Source organism: Platichthys flesus, chromosome 21, assembly GCF_949316205.1.
Source record: "Platichthys flesus chromosome 21, fPlaFle2.1, whole genome shotgun sequence".
Lineage (NCBI taxonomy): Eukaryota > Metazoa > Chordata > Actinopteri > Pleuronectiformes > Pleuronectidae > Platichthys > Platichthys flesus.
Genome location: NC_084965.1, coordinates 13,271,395 through 13,295,482, shown reverse-complemented (window position 1 = coordinate 13,295,482; position 24,088 = coordinate 13,271,395). Strand labels below are relative to the sequence as shown.

Genomic DNA, 24,088 nt, shown 5'->3' with positions numbered 1-24,088 from the left:
AAACAAACGCAGGAGGGGCTGACAGAAAAAAGGGGGTTGATATAATCTACTTTTACGGTTTCCTCTGAGCCAGACTGTATCGACCAGACAGCAATTACACTTTGAACTATTTACTTCTTCAGTGCGAAATGTGATCAGAACCTTCCAAACCGTGTTATCAATGATCCACTTACGGCGCTAACTGTATTGGTTCTCAGCCACATGGGCTCATTACATAGGCAATTCTCAGAACCTTATTACCCTCCCCCTGTCCGACTCAATCCACTCCGCATCTAAATGGCTTCGCATGCCGTCTGGCTTCTGACCAGCGAGTCTGGGAGCTTTCAGACACCACGGTGAAACACGTAAAAGAAACGGTAAAATTTTAACTATAAGTTGGCGTAGTGCGAGACGGCGTGATGATCCTCAGTTGTGCAGTTAAATTTAAAATCATGACCGACATTAAAATCCGATTACACATGGTGCAGGGTTAACTACACAGAGGTCTCTGATGTCATGTTGAAGACGTTTCATAAAAAACACTCAAACTCTCCGATCACCCCAACATCTGCAGAACGACTCGCATGAAGCAGGAGCATGATGGATGTAAACATGGACGTCTCCACAGCAGGGATTAACGCACACCTCGGGCCAACAAACATGCACACACACACACGCGCACCCATAAACAAAACGCACAAGCACACACACAGTTCCTACGCTTAAAGTTTATGAGCCATAATCTCGCCCCGTCTCACGTATAAACAAACTCTGTAAAAGTGAAGAGTGTGTGTATGTGTGTGTGTGTGTGTGTGTTTACACGTGTATGTGAACCCACATGTGGGAGTCTGGGACTGCGTGTGAGACACGGAGACACATGACAGCAATCAAGGCGTTTAGGTAAAGTCACACATGAAACCTGAACGTAGAGAACACATAACTGGGGCATAAATCGAATCTGGAGATAAAGAATGTCTCAGATCTCCCTCTAACAGGAACATAAATACACTTAACGCGCTCAGTCTGTACATTACGTGAGCGTTTATCTCGGCCGAGGTTAGGCCGAGAGCCACGGGGAGTGTGAGAACACTGAGAGCCGGGTACTGTATGTGGATGTATGTGAAAGACAGAGAGAGAGAGAGGGGAGGGGGGGGTAGGATAAGTGACAGTTCACTGCTCGTCTCTTTTCATCCCTTTCTCCAACGGGACACCAGAGACTTTAATTACCTGCAGATGTACGCACACAATGAGCCCCACCCACCAATCTGCCGGGGGGACCACACCTTAGTTCCCACGATAACCCTCCTAAGACCCCCCCCCCACCACCACCATCAGCCAACACACACACAAACACACTCTACCTCCCCGCACCTTTACTGTAAACACTCAAACACACACCGAAAAGAGATAGGGTACAAAGTGTACAGAGACGTGATGAAGGCAGGGGAGCGGGAGGAAGAGGAGGGTCTACTCACATCCAGAGAGTCCTCGTTGACGATGATGAGGGACATGCCGTGTGTCACCAGGCGACAGGAGTAACCTGAGAAACAGACGCAGTTAGTGGAAGGAGGAGGGGGTGAGATTTGTTCAAACCCCAAAACACAGGTGAAAAACTGTCTCACAATAACCCTAGAAACGCAAATCAGGAGGTTTTTCACTTAAAAAAAAGAGGACGGCAAAATTTCCTGCAAACCGCTTATTTTTCTTCTTCTTCTAGTGAAGTTGTGTATGGATTGTTGGACATACAACTGGCCCCTCTGAGTAAATTGTGGCCCCTGATTTAGATCCGCCACTGATACACAGGAGCCCGACACGTGTCTTCACATAAGAGTTTGTTTTTCAATCATCTGACACCGGATTCCTCGAGGTCTGCCAGCGGAAAATCTAAAGTCCCCACCTCCACTGGGACACTAGCACATTACACTCAGAGACCGAGGACATGTCTGGCATTTGACGCACACACAATGGCCCCTATTCTTCTGGCTCTAACTGAATTAACTCCACGTAGCTTCCTCTGCGGCTTCCTCACCGTCTCTGGATTCCCCTCGACTGCTGTCCTCGTGATGTAAACCTCATATTTTCCCTGCATGTTTTAGACGGGTTTTCCTCTCACCTATGTTGATGGCCGTCTCCTGCTTGTCTCCCGTGAGGACCCAGATCTTGATGTCGGCCTTCATGAGAGTGGCGATGGTCTCTGGCACGCCAGCCTGGAGACGGTCCTCGATGGCCGTGGCGCCCAGCAGCATTAGGTTCTGTCGGTGGCGTGACAGAGAGAATTTGGCATTCAAACAGTCAACAACAAAATGTGGCACAAACAGTAAAATCGCCTTTAGATGAATAAGTCAAATTAACTTTACAAATTATATTCCGGCTTCAGATCACCAGACTCTTTCTCTGCACAACACATCATCCATATCTAATTTAAAGATGAGAGCGATGCAAGCGGGCGAGCGAGGGAGCTCAGCCGGTGAGGGAGCTCATTTTGGTGCCGCTCTGTGTCTTCGTGCCAAGAAGTAACCCATTACCTTTCCCCCCTCGCTTTAATTTGTTCAGCATTTAAATGCACATGTACCCTCATTAGACACACTCAGGCGCGCACACACACACAGTCGCGCAGACACACAACTTAACACTACTGTGTTGTTGACTCCAGTTTTATGGGGCTTTTGGCAGGCTGGCGCAGGCAATTACCCTTGTGGTCTCCCAGTCTGAGCTCCCCCCCTCCTCCTCCTGCTGCTGCTGCTTCCTCTTTTTCTTTTACCCTTCATTTACTTTTCTCACCTCCCCTCTTTCCTCCAGATCTTCGGTTTTCCCACCAATAAGTTTCATTCTCTACTGAATAACTCAGAAATATGTGTAATCACTTCATCAGTGTTGTCGTTGACCAACCAACATCCAATTTCCATAGTGGTTGAATTTGATGCAAAATGTTTTATTTTGATGAAGGAAAATAGATAATTAAAAGCATGAATAAGCTTCTGAGTGTGTATTGGAAGTTAAGCACTTGAGGAATAATGAAGTGACACCACAGTTGTAGAAGTGAAGGACAAGATGGACACACTCTGCCCCCTGCTGGCAAATATGTGTGTATACAGAATAGTTTTATGTTCTTTCATCTCTCTACTCCAATTTCATATTAATCCATCAATTCTCTAATTCACTTTCAAATCTGCTGCAGAAGGAAATCTAATAAAAATGAAACAGCCCAACACAGAAAACCTCTCGGCCTATCACAGATATAAAAAAGGGGCCATATTGAAGACAAAGAATCCTGATGTTAGCAGAAGAAAGAAAAGATTTGTTTTCACGAAATAATCAGCCAGGGGAACTCGTGCTCTCCTCCAATATCTCTGTCACTACGACATCCCTTTGAATATCATGCGGATACAGATAATCTCAGATTGTTTTACTCCCCCTCATAATCCACCGTACAAGGTTAAAATTACTTTTTTGGGACTGGATAGATACCCGTCACCAGAGTGAAACAGAAGGTGCATTTACCTTTTCCAGAAGTTCATAACACTCCTCGAGTTTCTGAGCGCGGTCCTTGAGCACGGTGCTGACCCGGTTGTACTCCTTCAGCCACTCCTGGTAGGCGCCTTCCTCCAGGTCCACGTAGGCGAAACACAGAGTGCGCAGGCCTGAGTGGATCAGCAGGAGAGAGAGAGACGATCGATCACCGTGGTCACAGGAAAAGATTGTGTTATTTTAGTGGCAGTGAGATGTCCAATGTTTTTTTATTTATTTGGAAAGTTAAGAGAGAATGGAGGCAACACGGAGACGATGCCGATGTCATTTTTAATTTAAACATTAAACTGAAGTGAGCTCAAGAAAAGTCAAATCTTTTTTTATCCTGAGATATTTGTATTCGACTCTAATTCTAAATATTGTGATGTAGGCATCTAGTCAAAAGGAGACTCTTCAACTCTCTCCTCCACTCCTCTTACCTTCAGTGGCAAACGTGTCCAGATGAGCAATGGATAATTCTTTGTACTGGGACGCCTCGGTCAGACGTTCAAAAATGACATTATCCTGCAAAAAAAAAACAAAACACGACCGACTTGAGAACTGAAACACAGACGCCAAGTGAATGATAGTGCAGAGACGTGATAGTGACATAGACATACAGCTCCTTTGCAGTAGAGCCGGAGCTTCCCGTCGGGGGTCCTGACCACCACAGACATGCGCTTGCGATTACTGTGAAGGAGAGAGTGGGATCAGATTTAAAAACGTACTGCAGCCTGGTATTTAGAGAATCTACTGACTAAGGGGGACATTTAAGAGCGAATCACCTGGAGAACTCGAGGACGTTCAGCAGCTCATAGCTCATCTCCTTTCCTCTCTGAAATACAAACCAAATGTGTTATTTTTACCCCCGTTAGAGAAATGTCTCTTTGGCTGTAATAAAGTACACAATTCACTCTTACAGCTTCGATGATGACGCAATGCGGCGTCCTTGCGGAGAACACGAAGCCGAGTCCTTTGGCCCCTTTGACCAGAGCTCCCTCATCTGGAGACGAGGCCTGGTAGATGATCTGGTCGTCCTCTCTCTCTGGGACCACCGTGTGACACACCGCCATCATGGTCAGGAACTCGCAGATCTGAGGCGACGTGGGCTGAACACACAAACAGAGCAGACACAGTTATTAACACCAGACTCAGTTGATTTATTTGGCAGAATCCATTTCAAATAAAAGAGCTGTGAGAAACTCCTCGGAGACACCTACGTGGTCCTTCTCAATGTTCTGGACGAGGGCCGGATCGTCAAACTCTGTGGAGTTATTGCCGTTGGAAGGCAGATTGCTGAAAGAAAGAAAATGTACAAGAAGAGTTCATTACTGTGTAGAAAAACAATCATTTATATTATTGAAATAAAAATGATATAAACAAAGCCTTTGTCTATGTGTAATTGTCTCGGTGACGGTTTCCTTGAAATGTTTGTTTATGTTTCCATCTTGAATTCAAGGTCATTTTTTCGATCAAGATTTAAAAAGTGATTACGAATGATGGGATCTTATTTTGATAAGATGGACAGGGGCATTGTGGGTCAGGGTCGGCGTGGAGACCAAGAATGGAGGCACAGAATAACTTCTATACATGTAAAAACACTTTTTTATTGCATTGTTTATAATGTTAAGGGACTTATTATTGACAACGTGAACTTTTAAAAAAAATTTTGGATTTATTTCATTTATTTTCTGCTGAAAAATTCGTAAAATGTGTTGTTTTAAATTTGTCTTTTAGTTTCCATGTCATCAGATGAGGAACCAGTCAGGGCCATTACTTGACTGGATCTGTGTAGTTACACTATTGTTCTAACCAAAGCATGCAGGCTGTCTCTAAAAGAGTCTAAAATGAAGGAAAGGAATAGAAGAAAAAGGAGAAGACGGAGGTGACTTACCTGAAGTCCTCCATGGAGCGATCACAGTCGAGATCGGGAAAGTGGCTGCAGTGATGATTGAGGTTGTGGTGAAGAAGGAATCAGTTGAGAATAAGCAGAGGAGTGGATTCGTTCATTTGTGAGAGCATGCAGCAGTTGGATCAACTGATTTAACAACAGGTCGTTTTTTTTACAAGTTAATCCGTGACTATGACTGTGATTAGAGATCGAAGGAAGTTCAGAACAGCACAGGAAAACATGTTCTTACAGATAAAGCTGATAGGTGAGAATGTAGTTTATTTAAAGAGGCGACTGACCCGTATGTTATTCCTGCAATCGTACACTTCTTGAAGTGCATGACGTTACAGGTCAGAGTTCCCGTCTTGTCGGAAAACAGGTACTTCACCTGAAAAACAGAGGGAACGAAATCAAACACAGAACATATTGACCAGTCTGGATTAAGTGAGAGTGCACATGTAATGATAATTGTTCTAGAAAATCATATACTCTTAAATACACTATATAGTCTCTTCACTATTATCTTTTACATTTGCATTGTACCTTGCTTATTATTTACTTAACCACGATATATCCCATTTTATCAGGTTAACCACACTTTGTATGATTGACTGATGATTTATTATTATTGATGTTATCATGTCCTTTTGAAATTGACCTGGCCAAGTTCCTCGTTAAGATTGGACGTCCGAGCCACGGCCGGTGTGTCTGTCTCTGCGTAGTACATCTCCATGTCCTGAGGAAAAACACAAGAAGGAAAATGGTGAATGTTCGATTGCTAGTTAAAAAACTCGATCACATTTCATTGACAGTGGTTCGTACCCAGTTGATGAAGAGAGCCTGTGTGAACTTGACCACCTCCAGGGTGACCAGCAGGCTGATGGGGATCAGGTTGTTGTACAGGATGATGAACGTCAGCAGGTTATATGCGAAGTTCGTGGAGATGTCACCTGCGCAAACGCACAATAACCTCTCATTTACTGTGAGTTTTAATCCAGATTCTCAATTACCGTGAGGAGATGGGAAGGGAAGTGTGTTGGTGTGTGTTCTCACCGGCCCGGGACAGGTACCAGCAGGCCTCCTCGGTGTGTTCCCTGTTCCAGATGGCAGCGCCAATAGAACTGACCAGAGCCATGACCAGCAGGATTCCAAACAGAACCAGGATCTGCATGTTGGTCACTCGCTCCACATTAGAGCGCTTCAGTGGCGCCTTGGTGGAATTCTGAAAGGTCAGTGAGTACAACCAGTGAGCAAAAACAAAAGGTTCATATCGGCCAATTTTTATTGGTCAACCGAAAATCGATCAGGCTCTAGTTATAAGAATGTCTCTAGAGGAAAGGTAATGTTAATGTTTCAGACAAAAAGGTGAACACAAACATGGAAACTACCAAGTTTTTTTCTTTAAGTGTTTTAGCAAAAGAATGCATTAGCAATCCCAACACTGGAAGTGAAGATAAAACGAAACTTGCTCCCAGTAATAACAGCTGATTAAGAGCTCTGAACTAATCCTTCAAAGTTCACGAAGAAAAAAAGGTTCTATGATTAAAGAAGAACACACAGGCAGTTTACTGAGTTCAGACAAGACACTGGGATTTTACCTGCATCAGTTTGGAGTCGTGGCCGGTGTAGACAATGATTCCCACAACCCACTGGGTGTTCCTGAGCTGGGCGCCACGCAGCAGCACCTGGTCTGGGCCCAGGGGAACGGGACTGAGGACACAAAGAGAAATGATGAGCAGGAAACTTTATGAATGAAAGCAGATACAGGGTGGCCTGCATTGTTCAGAATACAGCATCTGCACTGAGAAGGAAAAAAGTTTATTGACTATTTTTTCTTTAAGTCAATTGTCAAGCATTTTTGGCCTCTATTGTTTTGGTAATTGTATTTATGATGTGCAATGAGTTTAATCCTACTTTCTTAGTTAAATCTTTCTCATGCAAAGACACTATTTAGATTCTGTATTTATCACTTGGACCATTTGTGATTCTCCATCCATTTCTGCAAAAGGGAAACAACTGTATACGTGTGTGTGTGTCTCACTTGTGGTTCTCCAGCCGCAGCGTGCCGGTGAAGTCGTACAGGTGTCGGTTGGGTCCTTCACACTCCAAACGACCGGTCAGCGTGACCAAATCCTCCAGCGTCTGAAAGCTGGCTGTGAGCGAGAGGCCCTGGAGAAACATTACACATGAAAGGTCAAGGAACGTTCACATTCAAACTCAATGATCAGAAAGCACAATATGGAGAAAAGGTTATGTGTGACAGGCCTTTAATTAATGTATTTACTTGTATGAATATGTCTTAGGTTTCTAAAACAAACTTTCTAATTAAAACTTAATTACAGGCTCCTCTTCGGGTGGATTAATCGCTCCATTGACAGTTATTGAGGTGTATTCATATTTAAGTGAACAGTGTTTACACAGTATTGAGTCCATGCAGTGTGAATCTGAACGGTGACCTACCTGTCTGATCTTCAGGTTGGTTTCTCCATCCAGGTTGGAGGTCTCAGTGTAACACATGGCCTGTGGCTCACTGGGGTTGTGGGGGCAGAGGGGAGTGTTATACAACAATATGTTCCTCAGCAAGGTTCCTCATTGTTGTATTTACATTTTACATGCCAAATAATGTCATGTTAATAACAATGATTATTTGCAGCCTTAAAGTGTACTGTAACACACAACAACTGTTAGGAGGATGTAAACGTGAACACACATTAACAGACACACAAACACACAGAGTCTGACCTGGAGGACACTATGACCATGTCAGCTGGAAGATGCTGGCCATTGGTCACCTTCACTATGTCTCCAACTGCCACCTTGTGGCCAGGAGGCAGCGGTGCAACAGCAGGAGATCATTTTAAAGAAAGGAGGAGAAAGGGAAAGAGAAAGAGGGGAGTTATAGATGGAGGGTGAGGGGGGATAAGATGGAGGAAGAGAGAAAGGGGGATTATAGAAAAAGGGTGGGGGGAATATGAGGTTGGAAGAGAGAAGGGGGAGGGTGGGGCAAAAATAGCAAGTTAGTTAGTGACCAGCCAAGAGGCAGCCAATAGAGAGACGTGAGATAAAGTGACAGCGAGCACAGCAGTGCAGAGCTTCAACTATTTTCACGAGACTGTAACAGAGGCATAACAGAGAGAGATGTCACAGGCATGTGGATTAGAGAGAGAAGAGGAGGAGGAGAGCAGAAGAGAATTGAGGACATCACAGCTCAATTTAATTCAACCTGAAACACATTCTGAATAAAAGCAAATATGAGAAAAAGTAAAAAAAAATAAAGCTTTAAGGCCAAAGCTCCACGTGACATAGATCGAGCTAGTCTATATGATAACATCAGTAGTTTGAGGAATGGGAAAACATGGAGTTGTTGTCGTCAGGACAAACGCACAAGCGCAGAAACAGCCCGGTGTGCTACATCCGAGCAGCCTAAAAACTAAATCAACCCGGTTCTTCAGGCTGCTCCGTCTCTCGAGAGCTGCAGCCTTGGTTTCGTTTTCCCAGAACACACCAGGGGAGAGGAGCCTGACTAACAGCATCAGGGGGAATGTTCACTGCAGCTTTATTGACGGGGAAGCAGGCTCTTCCCATAAGCACTATTCTTCTCACTCTCCACCATGTAATTAAACATGTGTATGAAGCACAAAAGCTTTTGTTCAGTTGCTCAGAAAAAGGAAGGAGTTTATCACTACTTCTCTTCAACATGAACTGTGTTTGTGATGCATGGATCAAATCTCTTCACCTGCCCTGACCCTGGAGAAAAATGGGTCTAATTCCCCGTGGCCTCCTGTTGTCACCTACATAACAAGGACTCAGATCTGATCTGATTTGATGTGTTGGAGCAGTGGCTGTTCACAGCTGGACTCGGTTAATGAGCACATTCAAGGAAAAGCTCCCACTCAATGTTTGAGGAGGAACCTTACACTCCGAGTTTATTTTCCTCCGAGTTTTACTTTGGCAGACTGCGCAATTGGAAGAGTGTCATTTTATTATGAAGGAGCCAAGGTAGACAGATGCTGAGCCAACAGAGACGAGAGAGTGACCACAGTGTGGACACAAAGAGCAGAGAACATGTGATCACTGCACACCAGGTGAGATTCAAAGAGAAACACACACTCTGAGGTGTGTGAGTTAATCCTGAGTTTAAACAGTGCTGCATGTTTGGCTGCAAAATATTTCACATTTAATAAAACCGTCTTACTGATATTTAATGTATCGTGTTACATATCTATGCGTTTGAAGCATTTCATAATTCCCATTGAAATTGTCATTTTACTGCTTTAGTTTAGCTGATACAGTTTTGCTTAAAAATAAGTAAATGTACAGCTGGACAATTCTAAATATTACATCAAAACTTATTTCAAAGAATAAATAATGCAAAAAAGATCTTCATTTAAGTTTATTTTCTTAATCTAAGGGGCTATATATTTGGTTTTAATTGTGTTTTCTTTGTATTTATAGTTATTTATAATTAAGTTTAGGTTTAAACTGTAAGATATCAAACATTCATAAGGGTTTGTTAGACATCATGGTAGAATCTTTTCATTTCCAGTTTCTCAGTTTCCAGGCAGTACTTACAGAGCTCTGGTGCCACCGATAAAGCGGCGCCTCCAATCTAGGGAGTCATGTACATTTACTGTTTTGAGAAATTGCTTGGAGAGTTCTGACTGGATATCTGTTCCCTGATCTGTTTGGATTGAACGAGGAGACTGAATGTGGAGAAGACGTTTTCACTATGGAGCCAGCATTTAATTCCCAGTCAATACTTTGATATCAGAACCTTTTTTATTCCCACAATCTGTATGTGCCTCCAAAAATACATAATCCGGTCAGGCCCTAAACGTACACCACTTTTGTCCTTAACATATTTTTGAACTCGCTCATTGAACAGGGGCAGGGGGGGGGAGAAAGAGAGAGAGAGAGAGAGAGCAGAGGGGCGATGAGTGAGAGAACTACATGGAGGAAGTCGGTGCTGTTAGCGATACCTGTTTCCAGATGACAGTCTGCCAGGCTCCGCTCCGCAGCACTGAGAGACAAGGACAACACAGCCATCAGTCAGTCAGCCTATAGAGCCGCTCTCATACAGTATTCATAGCAGCTAAACTTTTGTCTGGGGCCGTGTGGCCTGCCCTACAGTGAGTGACAGGCAAGAGCCATTCACTCAGGCGTGAAAGGAAAACAAAAAACCCACAAATAGATACAAGCACACTCATGGAAAAGTGCAGACAGCTGATGCACACACACACACACACGATACCTGTTGTATTCTTATTGTTGACCGTGTTGTCTGCTTTGTGTCTTTTCTGTGAAGATGAAGAAAAAGGTGCGTTAGCTTTCAGGAGAACCATCTCTCTCCCTCCTACTTCGTAAAGAATGACCAAACTCGTGGCTGCTGCAGATACTCACATAGTCCTCTATGATCTCCTTGATTCCGGCCACGGTGAGGATGAAGATGAGCGGGACCAGCGTGGTGTAGCGACCGGTCGGTGATACGTCAGGGATTTGCTGATGGGAGGAAAGAGAGGAAGCAGTCGGAAAATCACTGGTGATCATCACGGGGACAGCATGTTCGTACATTAAGCAGATACACAGGAGTTTTTCTGAATAACTGCTCCAGCTTGCACAATGATAATGATGCAGATGATAACACAGCTATTGAGACAGATGTGGTGTTTAACACCCTAACCTCACCCATATGTCAAATCACACACGGATGAGCCATATTAGCACAATGAGTACTAGTGTGACTTTCTTAAGGAAAAGAGAAAACCCTCTTCTTCTTCATCCGTGAAAAAGAAAAATATTAAACACTGATCAGCACTCGAGATTTAGCATCTTACAACTTTGTTCGGATCTTAACTTTAAACTCCTCATGCTTCTAACAGCTGTTGTAAGACATGAACTCCAGAAAATGACCAGACGTTTTCCGAAACCCTGCCATCGCAAATTAGAAGAACGCAGCAGGCGATCGCTCGGGTCAGACATACATAAAAATTTCCAAAACACTCAGACGAGGGATGGCACCTGGGTAAGACATGACGCATAAATTGCACCGTCAAAAGCAAAGGGTATTTGTTAACCGCGGATCGAAAACAAGTCTGCCTTCATACTAAAAGCTCTCGAATTTCTGTGTCTTTCCAAGCAGACATCTTTGTCAGCATCTTGTAGGTGCACAACGCCTCTTTTGCAACCCACGGTTTTCGCAGGTTCAATTTCAGGCAGTTGTCAGAATTTCAAGTGCATGTCTGAGAGCAGCTTTTGGAATATACTTGCTGTGAGGGAAAATGATCAATACCTGCAACATGCATTATTCAATTGAGAAAGCGAGTAAATGAGTAATATCGATTAACTGCATATTGATGCATCAATGCTATCACAAGTCTGCAAAGTGACCCCTTTGTAAAGTCATCGTATCTTATGAGAATCGGGATTTGAATTTTACTCGTATTCTGCTCCTTTTTGCCAAATCTGAACTTTTATCATCTTGAGTTCATCTCTGAAAAAACTCTAACACAGCATTGCAGAAATAGCTAGGTGTGTGGGACAGCTGGGATGTTTTAAAAAACTCTGAAGCCTGTGTGGGCCACAGCATCAAACTGAGGACCAACCAGCAGCTGAACCCACTGTTAGCGTTGTGTGCGTGATGGTTTACCTGCATGAGTGCGATGAACAGGAAGAAGGCATTGGCCGCCCGTCTGATCTGCTCATAGAGGAACCGGGGCAGAAAGGTGAGAACCCCATACTTGGTGGTGCTGCAGGAGAAGACAAACGAGAGGAGACTTTACATCATGTTTAAATTCAGACAGAGGCCGAGCCAGAAAGTGCATTAGTAAAAGCTGCACTTCATGAGTAAATTGTGTGGTAACGATTTTTTATAACCTAATATGTTCAAGCAGCATTAACTTAAAGGCTGAATAACAGCTGACTACCATTGGGTTTTAATATCGCAGCACTTGGAAATCTATTAGAAACACTCAATTGTGCTCGGAGAGGGCAAATAAAGCCATTAAGGGCTGCAGACACATCAAAAGCCTTTAAATAGACCCAGACTTTGTATCCCAAAAACTAAATTTAGACCCAAATTCCCAGAAAATAGGTGCAAAGAAACTTGGCAACTTCCACCTGTCCGTCAGTCAACTGTATTGATGAGACAACCGTATTGATTGGCATTGTTATTGCCAGGAGCTACCGTAAGAGCTTTTAGAGGGGCCAAAAATAAAAATGTCAACCTTGAAGTCAAGGCCTGCCGGTGTGGCTTGAGTGAAAAGTTTCTGTAATAGCTTTAGTTTAATGGATATTGTGTGTTTGTGAGTGAGTGAGTGAGTGCACCAAAGTGCATGCACTGAATGGCAAAACACACAATTCCATCACAGTTCCCTGATGCTATGCATACGAAAGAGTCAGTGATACTACCCCCATGATCAGGAAGATAAGGCTGCCTTAATCTAATCAAGGATAAGTTATACCAGAATCCACACATGTAACAACGACACACACACGTTTCCAGTGGATCAGGGGGGAAAAAAAAACAAGTCAAAAACATCTGGCTGTTATTCTTCATACTATAGATGTCCAGCCTGCTAGTGGTGTGAACAGCTGTTCGCTGCAGGGGTGAGACTCCTGCTGCTCCTATCTGAGTGTTTTATCTCACGTAGAAAAAGATCATACATTTAAAGGCCAAAAGAAAACAGTGAGCGGGAGTCAGCGAGGAGTTAACCCCTTCAGTGGAGGAAGGTAGATTTACTGGGAATGGAAGTGTTGAGAAATTCTCCAAAATGTATTTTCCTGAGAACGACGTGTGAGACACTTTGTTGCGTCTGTGCACAGGAGAGCATTACTGCCTCGTTTTGTATAAAATCAAGTCTACACAGTGAAATATTGAAGCGAGGGGCCGGGGGGGATTGAGTTGAGTATAGAGATAAAAGCTACACGGCTTCAGTCTCAGAAAATCAATAAGGCTATTGAACCTTTAAAACATAAACCGAAGAGTTACAGGAACACAGGGACATCAGAAGGAACACCTCTCGGGCGCTACGCTCCAATCAGCACTCAGCGGGGCTGGGACTCCAGTCCACGCATGATCCTATCAGATGAGACAGGGGATACCTGCATTAATCTTATTTGTGGAGCTGAAAAGGGCTCTTTTGAAAGTGAAATCGAATTACTGGACATTAATGGCAGGACCACTTAAGGTCAGCCGTCTAATAACGAGGCTTTCACTCTCAGACCAGGAGGCCGGTGCTTCTACAGAGCTGGCGTCAGTTAGAACAAGTAACAAGGTTAAGACAAGAGAAATTAGGTCTAAATCAAACCCATGTAGTTTGAATGACTGTAACTTAACATCTATGACCACAGTCAAGCAAACAACAGCTGGACTACTTCAGAGTTGAAGTAGAGTAACCAAGCACAACAAGTGGAATAATAATACTGTTACTGTTGCCCACCTCTTCCTGCATGAGCAGCTCACACAACAGAAGGTCATAACTACGAGAATCACACGTCCTGAAATTATGACTCAGTCCTGAGAAATCTCAGCCATCATAATCTTATAAACATAGATTCATACACCTTTGATCTAATTGCGTACAACACTCTGCGTAAGCCGTGCAGTTTGTTTTCTTGTATTGGCAGCATTAAACATACATGAGGATGCATGGATTGGGCAACAGGGCGGTGATGAGCGACGATAAGCCAGGCCTCAACCTTTGGCACGGCTTAAAAGCTGCAAATGACCATTTAATAGGTGAGTTATTAAATGTCCTTGTCAAGGAATTTCCCCCTTAAAACTGGTGCAATTGCAGTAGCGAAACAACATTTCGAAGCTATCTTGATTAAACCGAAAAGAAAGCAGAATGTTTAGGAGGATGAGAGGAAAATAAAAACACACACACAACCTCAGTGGTCCAAAGTCTACATGTGGCACATGGTTAACTGATTGTACTGTCCTTCAACCCGGCACCTCTGGGTTAAAGATCCACGCTGTTTAAGAGCCCTTGAGCAAGACAGTTAATTCTATAAGCCCGGAGAAGGCTACAGGTGGATAAAGTAAGTTGTGTGAAGGATGAGCCGATCCAACACAGAGTAAATACTAAGGTTTCCATCAATCTGGTGCTGCTTTTACTTTTTACTGTGGTTTTGGTGAAGTGCTGATTCGAAGAGCTCCATGGAGGAGGAGGCACCCACCTGACATGGTTATCGCAGAACTTTGTGGTCTGGGGCCGGTTGAGCAGCACCGTCCGCGCCGTGGCGTCTACGGGATCCGCCTGGGACGTGGTGCCGGACATCTCATCATCTGCCTTCCGGTAACCGGCGGACGAGCAAGCGGGTCCTGCACCGTTGGATTGATGGGAGAGAGGCGAGGCTGAGTGAGTGAGTGAGTGAGTGAGAGACACACAGAGAGAGAGAGAGAGAGAGAGAGAGAGAGGGAGAGAGAGGGGGGGGGGGAGAGAGAGGAAGGAGAGAGAGAGAAAGAGAGAGATAGACAGGAGACGTGGTTTACAGTTCAAAAGGCGACCAATAAGTACCAGAGGCTGCAGTGATCCGCTGCGGGCTCGAGACTGTGACGTCTCCCGTTATAAACACCCCCCCCCCCCCCCCCCTACTCCCTCCTCCCCGGTCTCTCGCTATTATCATGCAGGTACCGTCAATGCACACGAACGCCCACGGGACCCCCCGCGTATAATGGATGTGCTGAGGGATGCACAATGGCGAACAAACACACCCCGGGTCGCAGTGTTTTATCAGCACATGTGCAGCGCGCGGAGCCGGCTGTCGTTACGCGGCAAATCATCCATTATGGAGAAAGAAAAGTGACAGAGGGGTGGTGGGTGGGGGAGCGCGCAACACGTTTCTCCTTATCCCGCAGACTCCCCCTCCCCGCCCGCCTCGCTTTGTCATCCCCAGCCGTCTCCGAAGCGTCGCGATCCCCCCCTCGTGTCTCCCGCGCCCCCGAACCCGTGCGCGCCCCCCTCAGGACCCGGGGCTCGACTCGTCCCAACCCGTCGGAGTGAGCGCGGTGCTCCGGCTCCGGAGTTTACTCAGCTGCGACTGCAACCAGACCTGGGCGAGGACAGACGCGTCGGCGGCTCCTCTCTCCTCCCTCGTCCTTGCCGAAGAGGAAGCTCCCGGCTCTGCTGACAGACACAGGCCCGCCGAGCCCCGCGTCATGTGGACACCTGCCGCTGCGGGACAGCCTCCATTCTTTTGTTATTTACTCCGGCACGATCCTGTTCCTCCCTCACCGCCGCCGACCCAGACAACGCTAGGAAGCCATATGGAGCGGGGCTGCTTCGGTGCGGCGGAGGGGCAGAGACGGGGCTCCGCTTTTAAAGGGCCAGAAGCCTGGTGTCGCCTTCAGCTTGTGGTGGTGAGAGCGCACGAAGGTCTCAGATGACTTCCCCGAGGCAGAGGCCATTCATCAGGAGATCACCACACGTCACTGCCTCTGGCACCGTGATGCATGTGTCACAGAGCAGTGACCACCACAGGTTCCTGCTCTCCACAGGTGCAAATACTGCACGTGCAGAGTATTACCTCAAAATCATTTGACACAGGTAAGCTACTCCCCAAAAGCCTTTTTACACAATGCATATGAGTGTTATCTAAATCTTATATTCTCCTGATAAATGTTTATGCACACAAACGGCTCAGATGACATCCCGGGGGATCACTTCATGCCACTGCCTCCCAATGAGATGCATGTGCAGCAGTGCATTGCATTGGTTTCTGTTCTCCACAACATGCAAAAAGTGCAGGTGCAGCTCAGCATCTCCAGCAATACAACAATAGATGATTATCTAAAAGGCACTCAGGATAAGACACAGGCCAAATCCCCCTTAGCATTATTATATGAATCTTATTAATATCCTTCAATCAATAATATTCTCTTGAGAATGTTTACGCACATTAGTGGCTCAGATGACATCCATGGGTTAAGAGAGGCCATCCGTCAGGAGATCACTTCAACCCGCCGCATCCCAATCACACTTTGCATAACATCACTAGAATATTCCTTCAGTCGCTCATTTTCTCTAGAGAATGTTTCCACAATTACTGGATGAGATATTTTGAACTGGCAGCACTGTGCGGGCCGGAGCACTTGGGAAACGGCTCTGTGTTGTGTGCGTTTTGTGCGGGAGGGCTAGGTTTCGCACAGGAAATGAATACGGGTCACTTCCTGCGTCCGTCATGCATTAGGGCCCATGCCGTCAAGTCGAGACCACATGGTGAACATTTTATGTAAATCTAATCAAAGTTGTGAAACGAGGCTTACCTCTGTTTGGCGGATGGTGGTGCTATCACTATCACTATGTACAGACTAAGATCTGTTCAGGTCAAAAACACTCTTGTTTCTCTTCAGATCGAATAAATCTCTCGCCTTTGCTAACAGTCTTAGACATCAAATGAATCTATGACCACAGACACTGTGACATTAAAGCAAACTGACAAAGTTTGAGGTTAATCTGAAGAATGCTGCAGGAGGAGTTTGTTAAAATACATGTTACATGTAAAAAGGCCAAAATGGCCACCAAAAATACCAAAATGGCCGACTGCCTGTTATTTTTCGTCCGGTCACGATACACGTGAAGATCGAATTTCGTGAAGATCGGTTAAACCAGGTGCAAACGCTGCGGTTTACGATCTTGACATCATTTTTGCCCATACCGCCCAGCCCTATAGTTTGACATCCTGTGTGTTTGCTTGTGTGTGTGTGTGAGTCTGTGAGTGAAAACAACAACAGACTTAATGCATCAATAATTTAGAAAAGAATAAGCACTGGCGGCGCTCGGCAGATTGGATTTCCTCGGCCCTGAACTCAGTTTCTGCAGCACTAGAATCCCACAATAGAAGGGTCAGCCTCTCTTTCTCCCCTCGTCAATCAATTAAGCTAACGTTGTTATTTTCCACTCATACATGTCGTTCTGAGGGAGGCGAGGAATCGTAAAAAACGGCCCAGACACCAGGCAGTCAGTCAGGCTTATGTGCTATCATCACTAATGACACATTAGACATCCACTTTTCCAACGGGGGAGACATAAAGCACATGTGTTTACAGGAAACAGCAACAATTACTGCAATCTTTTTTTTTTTACTGAGGGTATCTTGGTGTTATTGTCAACTGGAGGCTTTTTGATATTGATATTTAATAGAGGGAAACCTCTAGTTTTTGTTTAGCAATTCACAGTGCATCATTCTATCTCTGCACAAGAAACCTGCTCTGATTTAAGGGGCTTTGACTCCAGCCTTTGGTATTCAACACCATGGCTGCAGAGTGTCCGCACAAGCCGGAGAGCAAAGGTCACAGTCTACCCAGACAAAATGATAATGGGCAAACACCCTCTATCTTATCTCTGTGTGTATAACCAGGCTTTTACCTGTTTACCAAAAAGTCACTAGCCTCACAAACCCCTCACAGGATCAATCAAGATATGAAGTGTCATCGCTTCTTAGGGAAATGACTAAGGATGATGCAAGTAGCGAGGGGCAGTGCACCTTAAACGATAATGTCATCATGTCTGCCGTCCCCTTATACACCTTTCCCTCCTCTTCATCTAGTTTCTGTGCTTGTATAAAAACTATTAGCGGTATCTCTAATCCCCCTGCCCATATCTCCACTATTAAACCCCTGTACGAATGATCGATAACGTTTCCCTCAGCAGCCCCACTTAGCCTTTGATTCATGCAGCCACCTCCGTACACACTGATGAGTCAGCAGAAAAGCCCCTCAGCAGAGCACAACTGGGTCAATTGCACGTGAAGCACCCGGGCTACAGCGAAACAGGTACCATAGGTCTGATGGTCTGATAACCTGCAGCCGGAGAAGGTAAGATTAGACCGATCCTTCATCGAGAAACCGCCTGATCTCATGCTCTGCTGGTAAGACACCGCCTGCCACCCACTTGGCTTCTTTAGAGACGTGTCCTCCTTTCTTAAAAAAACAGCCCTTTGTATATATTTGTCAAAGAAGCAGCTGACTCACTAAGGAGCAGCATGTTTGTCTCTCGTCATTAAGGTAGAGCAGATTAGACATAATTAAAAGGCGACCAAAATGAAACCTTGAATATCATCTGGGATTTCCCTGAGTATGAACATTGTTGGAAACATTTTTGGATAATGTAAGTACACAAGTCAGCAAAATATAACATTAGAAGAAGGTCTCACTCATCACAAATGGATGGAGGGTGACCTTTGTGTTTTGGGCAGTACACAACATGCTCTGGCCGGGCGCCAAAGTTTCGCAGTTAAAAAGCAGCCTCCTGAATAATGGATCGAGTCCTGCTGCATAATTCATCTTTCTTTCCAGTATGGCAGAGCATATTTCACCAAACACCGGGTCCTGGTCCCGTGCCCGGGCCTTCGCTCAGGAAACGACTCGCATATCAACCACCGCCACTAGTGTCTCTCCCTCAGCGGCTGTGTCGGTCACACATCTGCCAGAATTGTGTTTGAAATGGCTTCGGAGACGCTTACATATTTAATAGAATCAAGTCGCGCTGAGATCTTCCAAACACGCATTATCCCAGAGATGAGCCAGAAAAGAAAATAGGAACTGATTGAAACAGCAGTTGCATGAGAAAAGCTACTATTGCCTCCAGCTGATGAAGCACTGAGCCACACTGAGGACAGCTACCCCGACAGTGTCCGTGAAGCTGTCCAACCATTTTAGATGGAACTGCACTTAGATGAATGCACATGGCAAATCAGAGTACATGAATATTTTATCCCTTCAAGTTCTGTGACTCCGTCTTGGCAAAGGTTTTGGATTTATTGGCCCTTTAACGGCGACACCTCAGGTTTTAATCCTCTCACCAGGAACGGCTCCTGCCAACGGGTTCTCGAGCTAAACACCGAACCACAGCCACCTCAGTTACCTCAATTAAATCAAAAACAAAACAAAACAAAATGAAACATCTTCCCATGTCTTCCATTTGTCTAGCCCGGAATCCAGCTGTGTGGTCAAGAAAGCATTACCGACAGATCTCCGTCTGACCGAGCGACCCCTGCGTCCCATGGCCGTCCTAGTTTCCGAGGCGGCCTGCAGGCCCTATCTGCGGGTCCTGGTTGACCTGGTGCCGGGCGTTCCCACCGGGTCCATTTTCCACCGAAACAGAGCAGGACGAAAGGCAAGAAAGCCTCTTAGGAGTCCGGCTGAACGAGCATGATAATCCCCTCTGTGTCTGCACTGCAACTTCACCTGCTGCTAATCCATAACCAGATTATCCTACAGGTGGGACCGCAACACGAACATACATAACACTATATATACACACACACTCGAAGACTGACAATGCATGATGGACACACGCTGTCTCTCTCTCACACACAGATTAAATATCATGCAATGCAAGGCCCCGACATGCAGCTTCTCCTCTGCCCCTGCTCCAAACCCAGCTCATGTTGTCATACATGCATGCAGCAGTGCTCATGTACATGTCTATTCAGGCATGTGTTGTTTCACTGAAGCATGCAAATGTGCTGCATAAAGACCCCCGACATATGTGGTCAGCCCACTATCTACAAGCACGTGCAGTGAGAGGGTTGATTCCTGCTCAGCGTCCATCACTCCAGGCCCAGAGGAGCTACAGATTTTTCAGGGTCCAGAGCTGCACGGCTACGTCTTAACCTTTTCAGACGAGAACCAGAGGCCTTCAGTGACTAGACAGTGTAGCTCTTGAGGGCCGGGGGTCGAGAGACAGCTGCTCCGAACTGCTTCGCACGGCATGGCCACATGCACCTTGGGACTCAAACTGGGCGTCATCCAGTCTAATTCGAGCGAAACTCACTTTTGTCCAGCCTGTCTGTGAGGCGGGCACACATGTCAGCGCCGGCGCCCTGGCCTGGGTCGGGCAGTTCAGAAGCCTCCTGCCTAATGGTGGTCAACACTAACTGCTCTGTGGGCACCGGAGAGGCGGCGGCGGGAGGAAACAACACACACAAGACAACAAGTAAATAAACACACATACCGCCCACATCCATTGGTCAATAAATGCACTGTCAAGTTGTCTGTTTGCGTCAGTCCCTGCGAGCAATGATAAGCAAGAGGAGATTCATGCCTGCAGGTGAAACACGGAGGTCTGACAGTTAGACAGAGAAATGGACTGGTCCAAAAATCTGGTAGCTTACCCAAGAGTGCCCCCCTGTGGCCAACACATGTAACTACCTGACAACTTCATATTATTAGGCGTCTCTATCTCCCAAATGGCATCTTCAGTTGTTTGGCAGCCATGACAACGACTCATTATCTTCCCCCAACAGACGATATGGTTGACAGTTGGCTGAGCCACATGGCGCCTATAAACTAGACCCAAAGACACTATGATAGAGACCACTCCTTCAATTTAAATCTATATCAATTAGGCTATGCAATATGCAAAACCTATAAAATATCTTAATCAGAGTTTATTTTGCTTCATACTGTGACTTCACTTCGCAGTATAATGAGCAATTTCAACCAATGAAAGAAGTGTTTTAGCGTTTGAGAGTAGAACCCACTATTTAGGTCTTCTCAAATACAAACAAATGAAAGGATTCCTCTGTGTGGACGCGTTGGGAGTAAATGTGACAGATTGGGAGCTGCAGACGTCATCGGCAGGGATGTGGCGACTCACTAATTGGAGCAAAGACTCAAGAGGTCAGGCGTCAGGAGATTACAGTGAAGGCAACATGGAGACTGGGAGGGAACACATGTACATACCAGACACTGTAAACCCCTCCTCCCCACCGACCCCCATTACCATTCTGTGCCTTAAATATGGCACTTGTGAATGCTACAACTAATAGACTTAATTAAACAAGGAAAACCCCCAAATATCTCCCATAAGTGTTACTGAAAAACTAGTAAATGTCATACTTGCTTTTTTTCCAAATGAGAATCATATAGGACGTGTAAAAGTACTAATAACAGCATCGTGATCCACCGGCTGAACAACAAATATTAACTTATTTTATACAATATTTTTTCATTCATCGTACGAACAAAACAATTTAGATGCAAACACTAAATCTCATGTTTTGAATGAGAAGGACGTGAGAGAAGAATAATCTCATATAATCTGCCCGTCTTTCATAAAACGTGAATTAACAAAGCAAATAATTCAATAAAATTAGACAAATTGTTGCAGGCCAACACATTCCCTCACATCCCTCCATTAGTTCCAAAGTTACAATTTATTATATACCATTCTGGATGTTCTGAAGAGCTTTGTGCATCATTTTCAACATACAGCATTTTTATTTCAATAGCTTTAGCTGAATGATGAATGGGTTTGACTGATCTCTAAAGTGACTTCTACTGGTTTCCAGTTACATTTTTTGTCTAATTAACTGAATGAAGTACTTTCTCAAACTTCAACAAAGTGGGTCAGATATGGAACAGCTATTATTAGTTCAATAAAATGTACAACGCTTTATTATCTAATTAATCCTTTACTTACTGTAACAGAGCTGTTGAAGCTAAATACAAACATATAGGTTAAAGGCTAATGTGTCTGTCACTATATTGTGAAAATGCTGTTCTTAAACAGCCTTTCACTTTTGACCTTTCTTCTGATAAACCTTCACGGCCTCAGTTTCAAACCATCCAGCTGTTTTATTTTCTCAATCAACAGTTGAAAGTATCTGGGAACCTCTGGAGAGCGTGGCCCAGTTGGCTCATAATGCAGTTTGACCTGCTTTCTATTTCTGGAACCTGCAGGAGGCATACAGCCCCACACACACAGACACACACAGACACACAACAGCAATGCAGCCATACAATATGTGCCAGTCACTATTAAACGCAGAAGAGCTGACTCTTCTAGGACAGTCTCATCTGATTGTGTGGAATCCACTGACTGCAGTCTGCTGTTTTTTAACATCAAATCCTTGTTCCAACTCTGAGGTTAAAGACACTTCCTGCACAAAAAAAAGGTGTTGCAGCTGGAGTCAACACTGCAGAGGCTGCCAATGGCATTTGTTCCCACAACACAGCTACGTGCACACACAGGCTCATGTGTGCTACAGCTCTTCCTCTGGATGTGAGCTGAGGTGACACTCAGATGTGCAGGGCTCAGTGTAAGGAGCGCGCTTTAGAAGGTCACGTGGTTCTTAAGTCGGGGAGCTAATAGGCTGTTCTCGGGCTGATCTATGGCAGCTTGAGTTGCACGTTTGAAAAGCAAAACAACTTGTGTAATAGTCACGGATATTTGGAAATGGACGAACATGAAATGAGCTTATAGATGTATTCCAAAACCCCAGTTAAAGATCCCATGAGGCGACGGTGCAATTCGAGATACAAGAGGCTGTTGCATCATTATGTAACACCACACCATAATGATGCTCATTCCGGTACATTATATAAATGGTGATAAGGTCATTCTCATTCATCCTGTCGAGCATTAACATGCTGTTATCTTCCATCCAGACACCTGCAGTCTGCTCGTTCCAGCATCGCCAACCGAGGCTGGAGGGTAAACACCGGCACAGACGAGCTAACTCCCCCCCACATGCATGCCGCAGTCCCGGGCAGCTCCCGTTCCATCACATCCCCCAGTTAATATGCCGAGCACATAGTGAGATACGCACGGTTCTGTGCAGGCCGCTCCATCAGGCCGGATTCCACCAGGGAGACCGACACGACTTTACTTTGACAGCTCGCGGCTCAAGCAGGGAAACTCCAACACATGAAATAAAGGTCGTGTCTGTTTACCTCCCTCGCTGTGGATCTTCTTGGCTCTCCGGTTGAAATACATCTTGCTGCTGGAGGACGAGTGTCGGTGAGGCTGGGGCGAGGAGGCCGGAGCGGAGTCATGCTCATGGCTCCCCCACAGAGCAGGAGACCGCCACCGCTGCTGCTGCCGCTGATGCTCCGGACCCGGGATGAGGCCGCTCCTCCTCCGCCTCCTGCTGCTGCTGCTGCTCACGGGTCATTATTTCTCGGTTGGAGGTGATGTGCTTGAGGACGGAGTCAGTCACCGCTGAAACAGCAGGAGGGAGATGGGGGCGACTTCCGGCTTTCAAAACAAAGCGCGTCCTAATAGAGACGAGGTGGATTTGCTCCCTCTCCAGTGTATCTAATAAATGCAAACTCAATTTGGACTTGTTTGCTTTATCTGTTTCAAAGTTCAGATATGTATTTTGTATAAAATTCTCAACTGCGAGGACAGTTTCATGGTACAAAGCATGGAGATGTCCACCTCTGTTTTAGGAAATTGAGGGGGTTTTACACTACAAATATTAAAACGATTAAATTACAAATTCATTGGTGATTAATTACTGATGTAAATTGTTTGTTGCGGCCCAACATTAACCAGGAAAATATTTTAAGCTTTATTTTGAAAGCGACTGCTCGCTCTCTTCTGACTTTACCAATCAGATGCCCATCGCTTCAGCAGAGGAGCGCGCATCGGATGATGGGATGCGTGCGCGCACCCGGGCTTTGGACGCATGTTCTCCAGGCTTTTAAACATTTAGAGCTAAAGGACGAATCCCGTTCTTTATTACTAGTTATATGAAAAATATCTGCTGACCTTATTTGCTTTTGGGTAATCTGATATAAGCTCAGGCTAGCTGATTATTTTACATTAACTAATGTGAAAAACATACATAACTGTCACTGTTCAATAACCACAAGTGAAAATCTTAGCTATTCTATATAAATAATTTTTTTAGCAGTGCTATGAATTCCTTATCATTAAACTGACTCAGTATTGTCATTCTTTCCATGTGTTCTTACATTTA

The 24,088-nt window shown here is 45.1% G+C and overlaps 1 protein-coding gene and 1 long non-coding RNA gene across 7 annotated transcripts in view; one reads left to right on the top strand and one right to left on the bottom strand.

Annotated features, from left to right (window-relative positions):
- Positions 1-23,204, bottom strand: part of atp8a2 (ATPase phospholipid transporting 8A2) — a 60,730-nt gene extending 37,526 nt beyond the window's left edge. The window contains exons 1-23 of one of the 2 annotated variants that reach the window (XM_062379409.1): positions 23,058-23,204; positions 14,555-14,699; positions 12,024-12,123; positions 10,778-10,876; positions 10,629-10,674; positions 10,357-10,397; positions 8,120-8,193; positions 7,838-7,907; positions 7,419-7,546; positions 6,976-7,087; positions 6,431-6,599; positions 6,200-6,327; positions 6,036-6,113; positions 5,677-5,765; positions 5,381-5,425; positions 4,707-4,782; positions 4,407-4,595; positions 4,272-4,321; positions 4,107-4,176; positions 3,927-4,011; positions 3,481-3,620; positions 2,093-2,231; positions 1,455-1,519 (exon numbers count right to left, since the gene is read on the bottom strand). In XM_062379409.1, coding sequence (XP_062235393.1) covers positions 1,455-1,519; positions 2,093-2,231; positions 3,481-3,620; positions 3,927-4,011; positions 4,107-4,176; positions 4,272-4,321; positions 4,407-4,595; positions 4,707-4,782; positions 5,381-5,425; positions 5,677-5,765; positions 6,036-6,113; positions 6,200-6,327; positions 6,431-6,599; positions 6,976-7,087; positions 7,419-7,546; positions 7,838-7,907; positions 8,120-8,193; positions 10,357-10,397; positions 10,629-10,674; positions 10,778-10,876; positions 12,024-12,123; positions 14,555-14,699; positions 23,058-23,100 — 2,181 coding nt within the window. In that variant the 5' untranslated portion in view covers positions 23,101-23,204. Of the gene's footprint in view, positions 1-1,454; positions 1,520-2,092; positions 2,232-3,480; positions 3,621-3,926; positions 4,012-4,106; positions 4,177-4,271; positions 4,322-4,406; positions 4,596-4,706; positions 4,783-5,380; positions 5,426-5,676; positions 5,766-6,035; positions 6,114-6,199; positions 6,328-6,430; positions 6,600-6,975; positions 7,088-7,418; positions 7,547-7,837; positions 7,908-8,119; positions 8,194-10,356; positions 10,398-10,628; positions 10,675-10,777; positions 10,877-12,023; positions 12,124-13,338; positions 13,429-14,554; positions 14,700-23,057 lie in introns of those variants that run through there. The other variant, XM_062379410.1, reaches the window with a different exon arrangement.
- LOC133932640 (uncharacterized) lies at positions 14,669-24,063 on the top strand. 5 transcript variants are annotated; one of them, XR_009911972.1, is made up of 4 exons: positions 14,669-14,736; positions 19,308-19,598; positions 19,698-20,316; positions 22,773-24,063. It is a non-coding gene; the product is annotated as an uncharacterized LOC133932640 (long non-coding RNA). The 5 variants fall into 5 exon arrangements; XR_009911969.1 differs by lacking the exon at positions 14,669-14,736 and adding an exon at positions 15,832-15,924; XR_009911971.1 differs by lacking the exon at positions 14,669-14,736 and adding an exon at positions 15,943-18,194.
- The last annotated feature ends 25 nt before the right edge of the window (positions 24,064-24,088 follow it).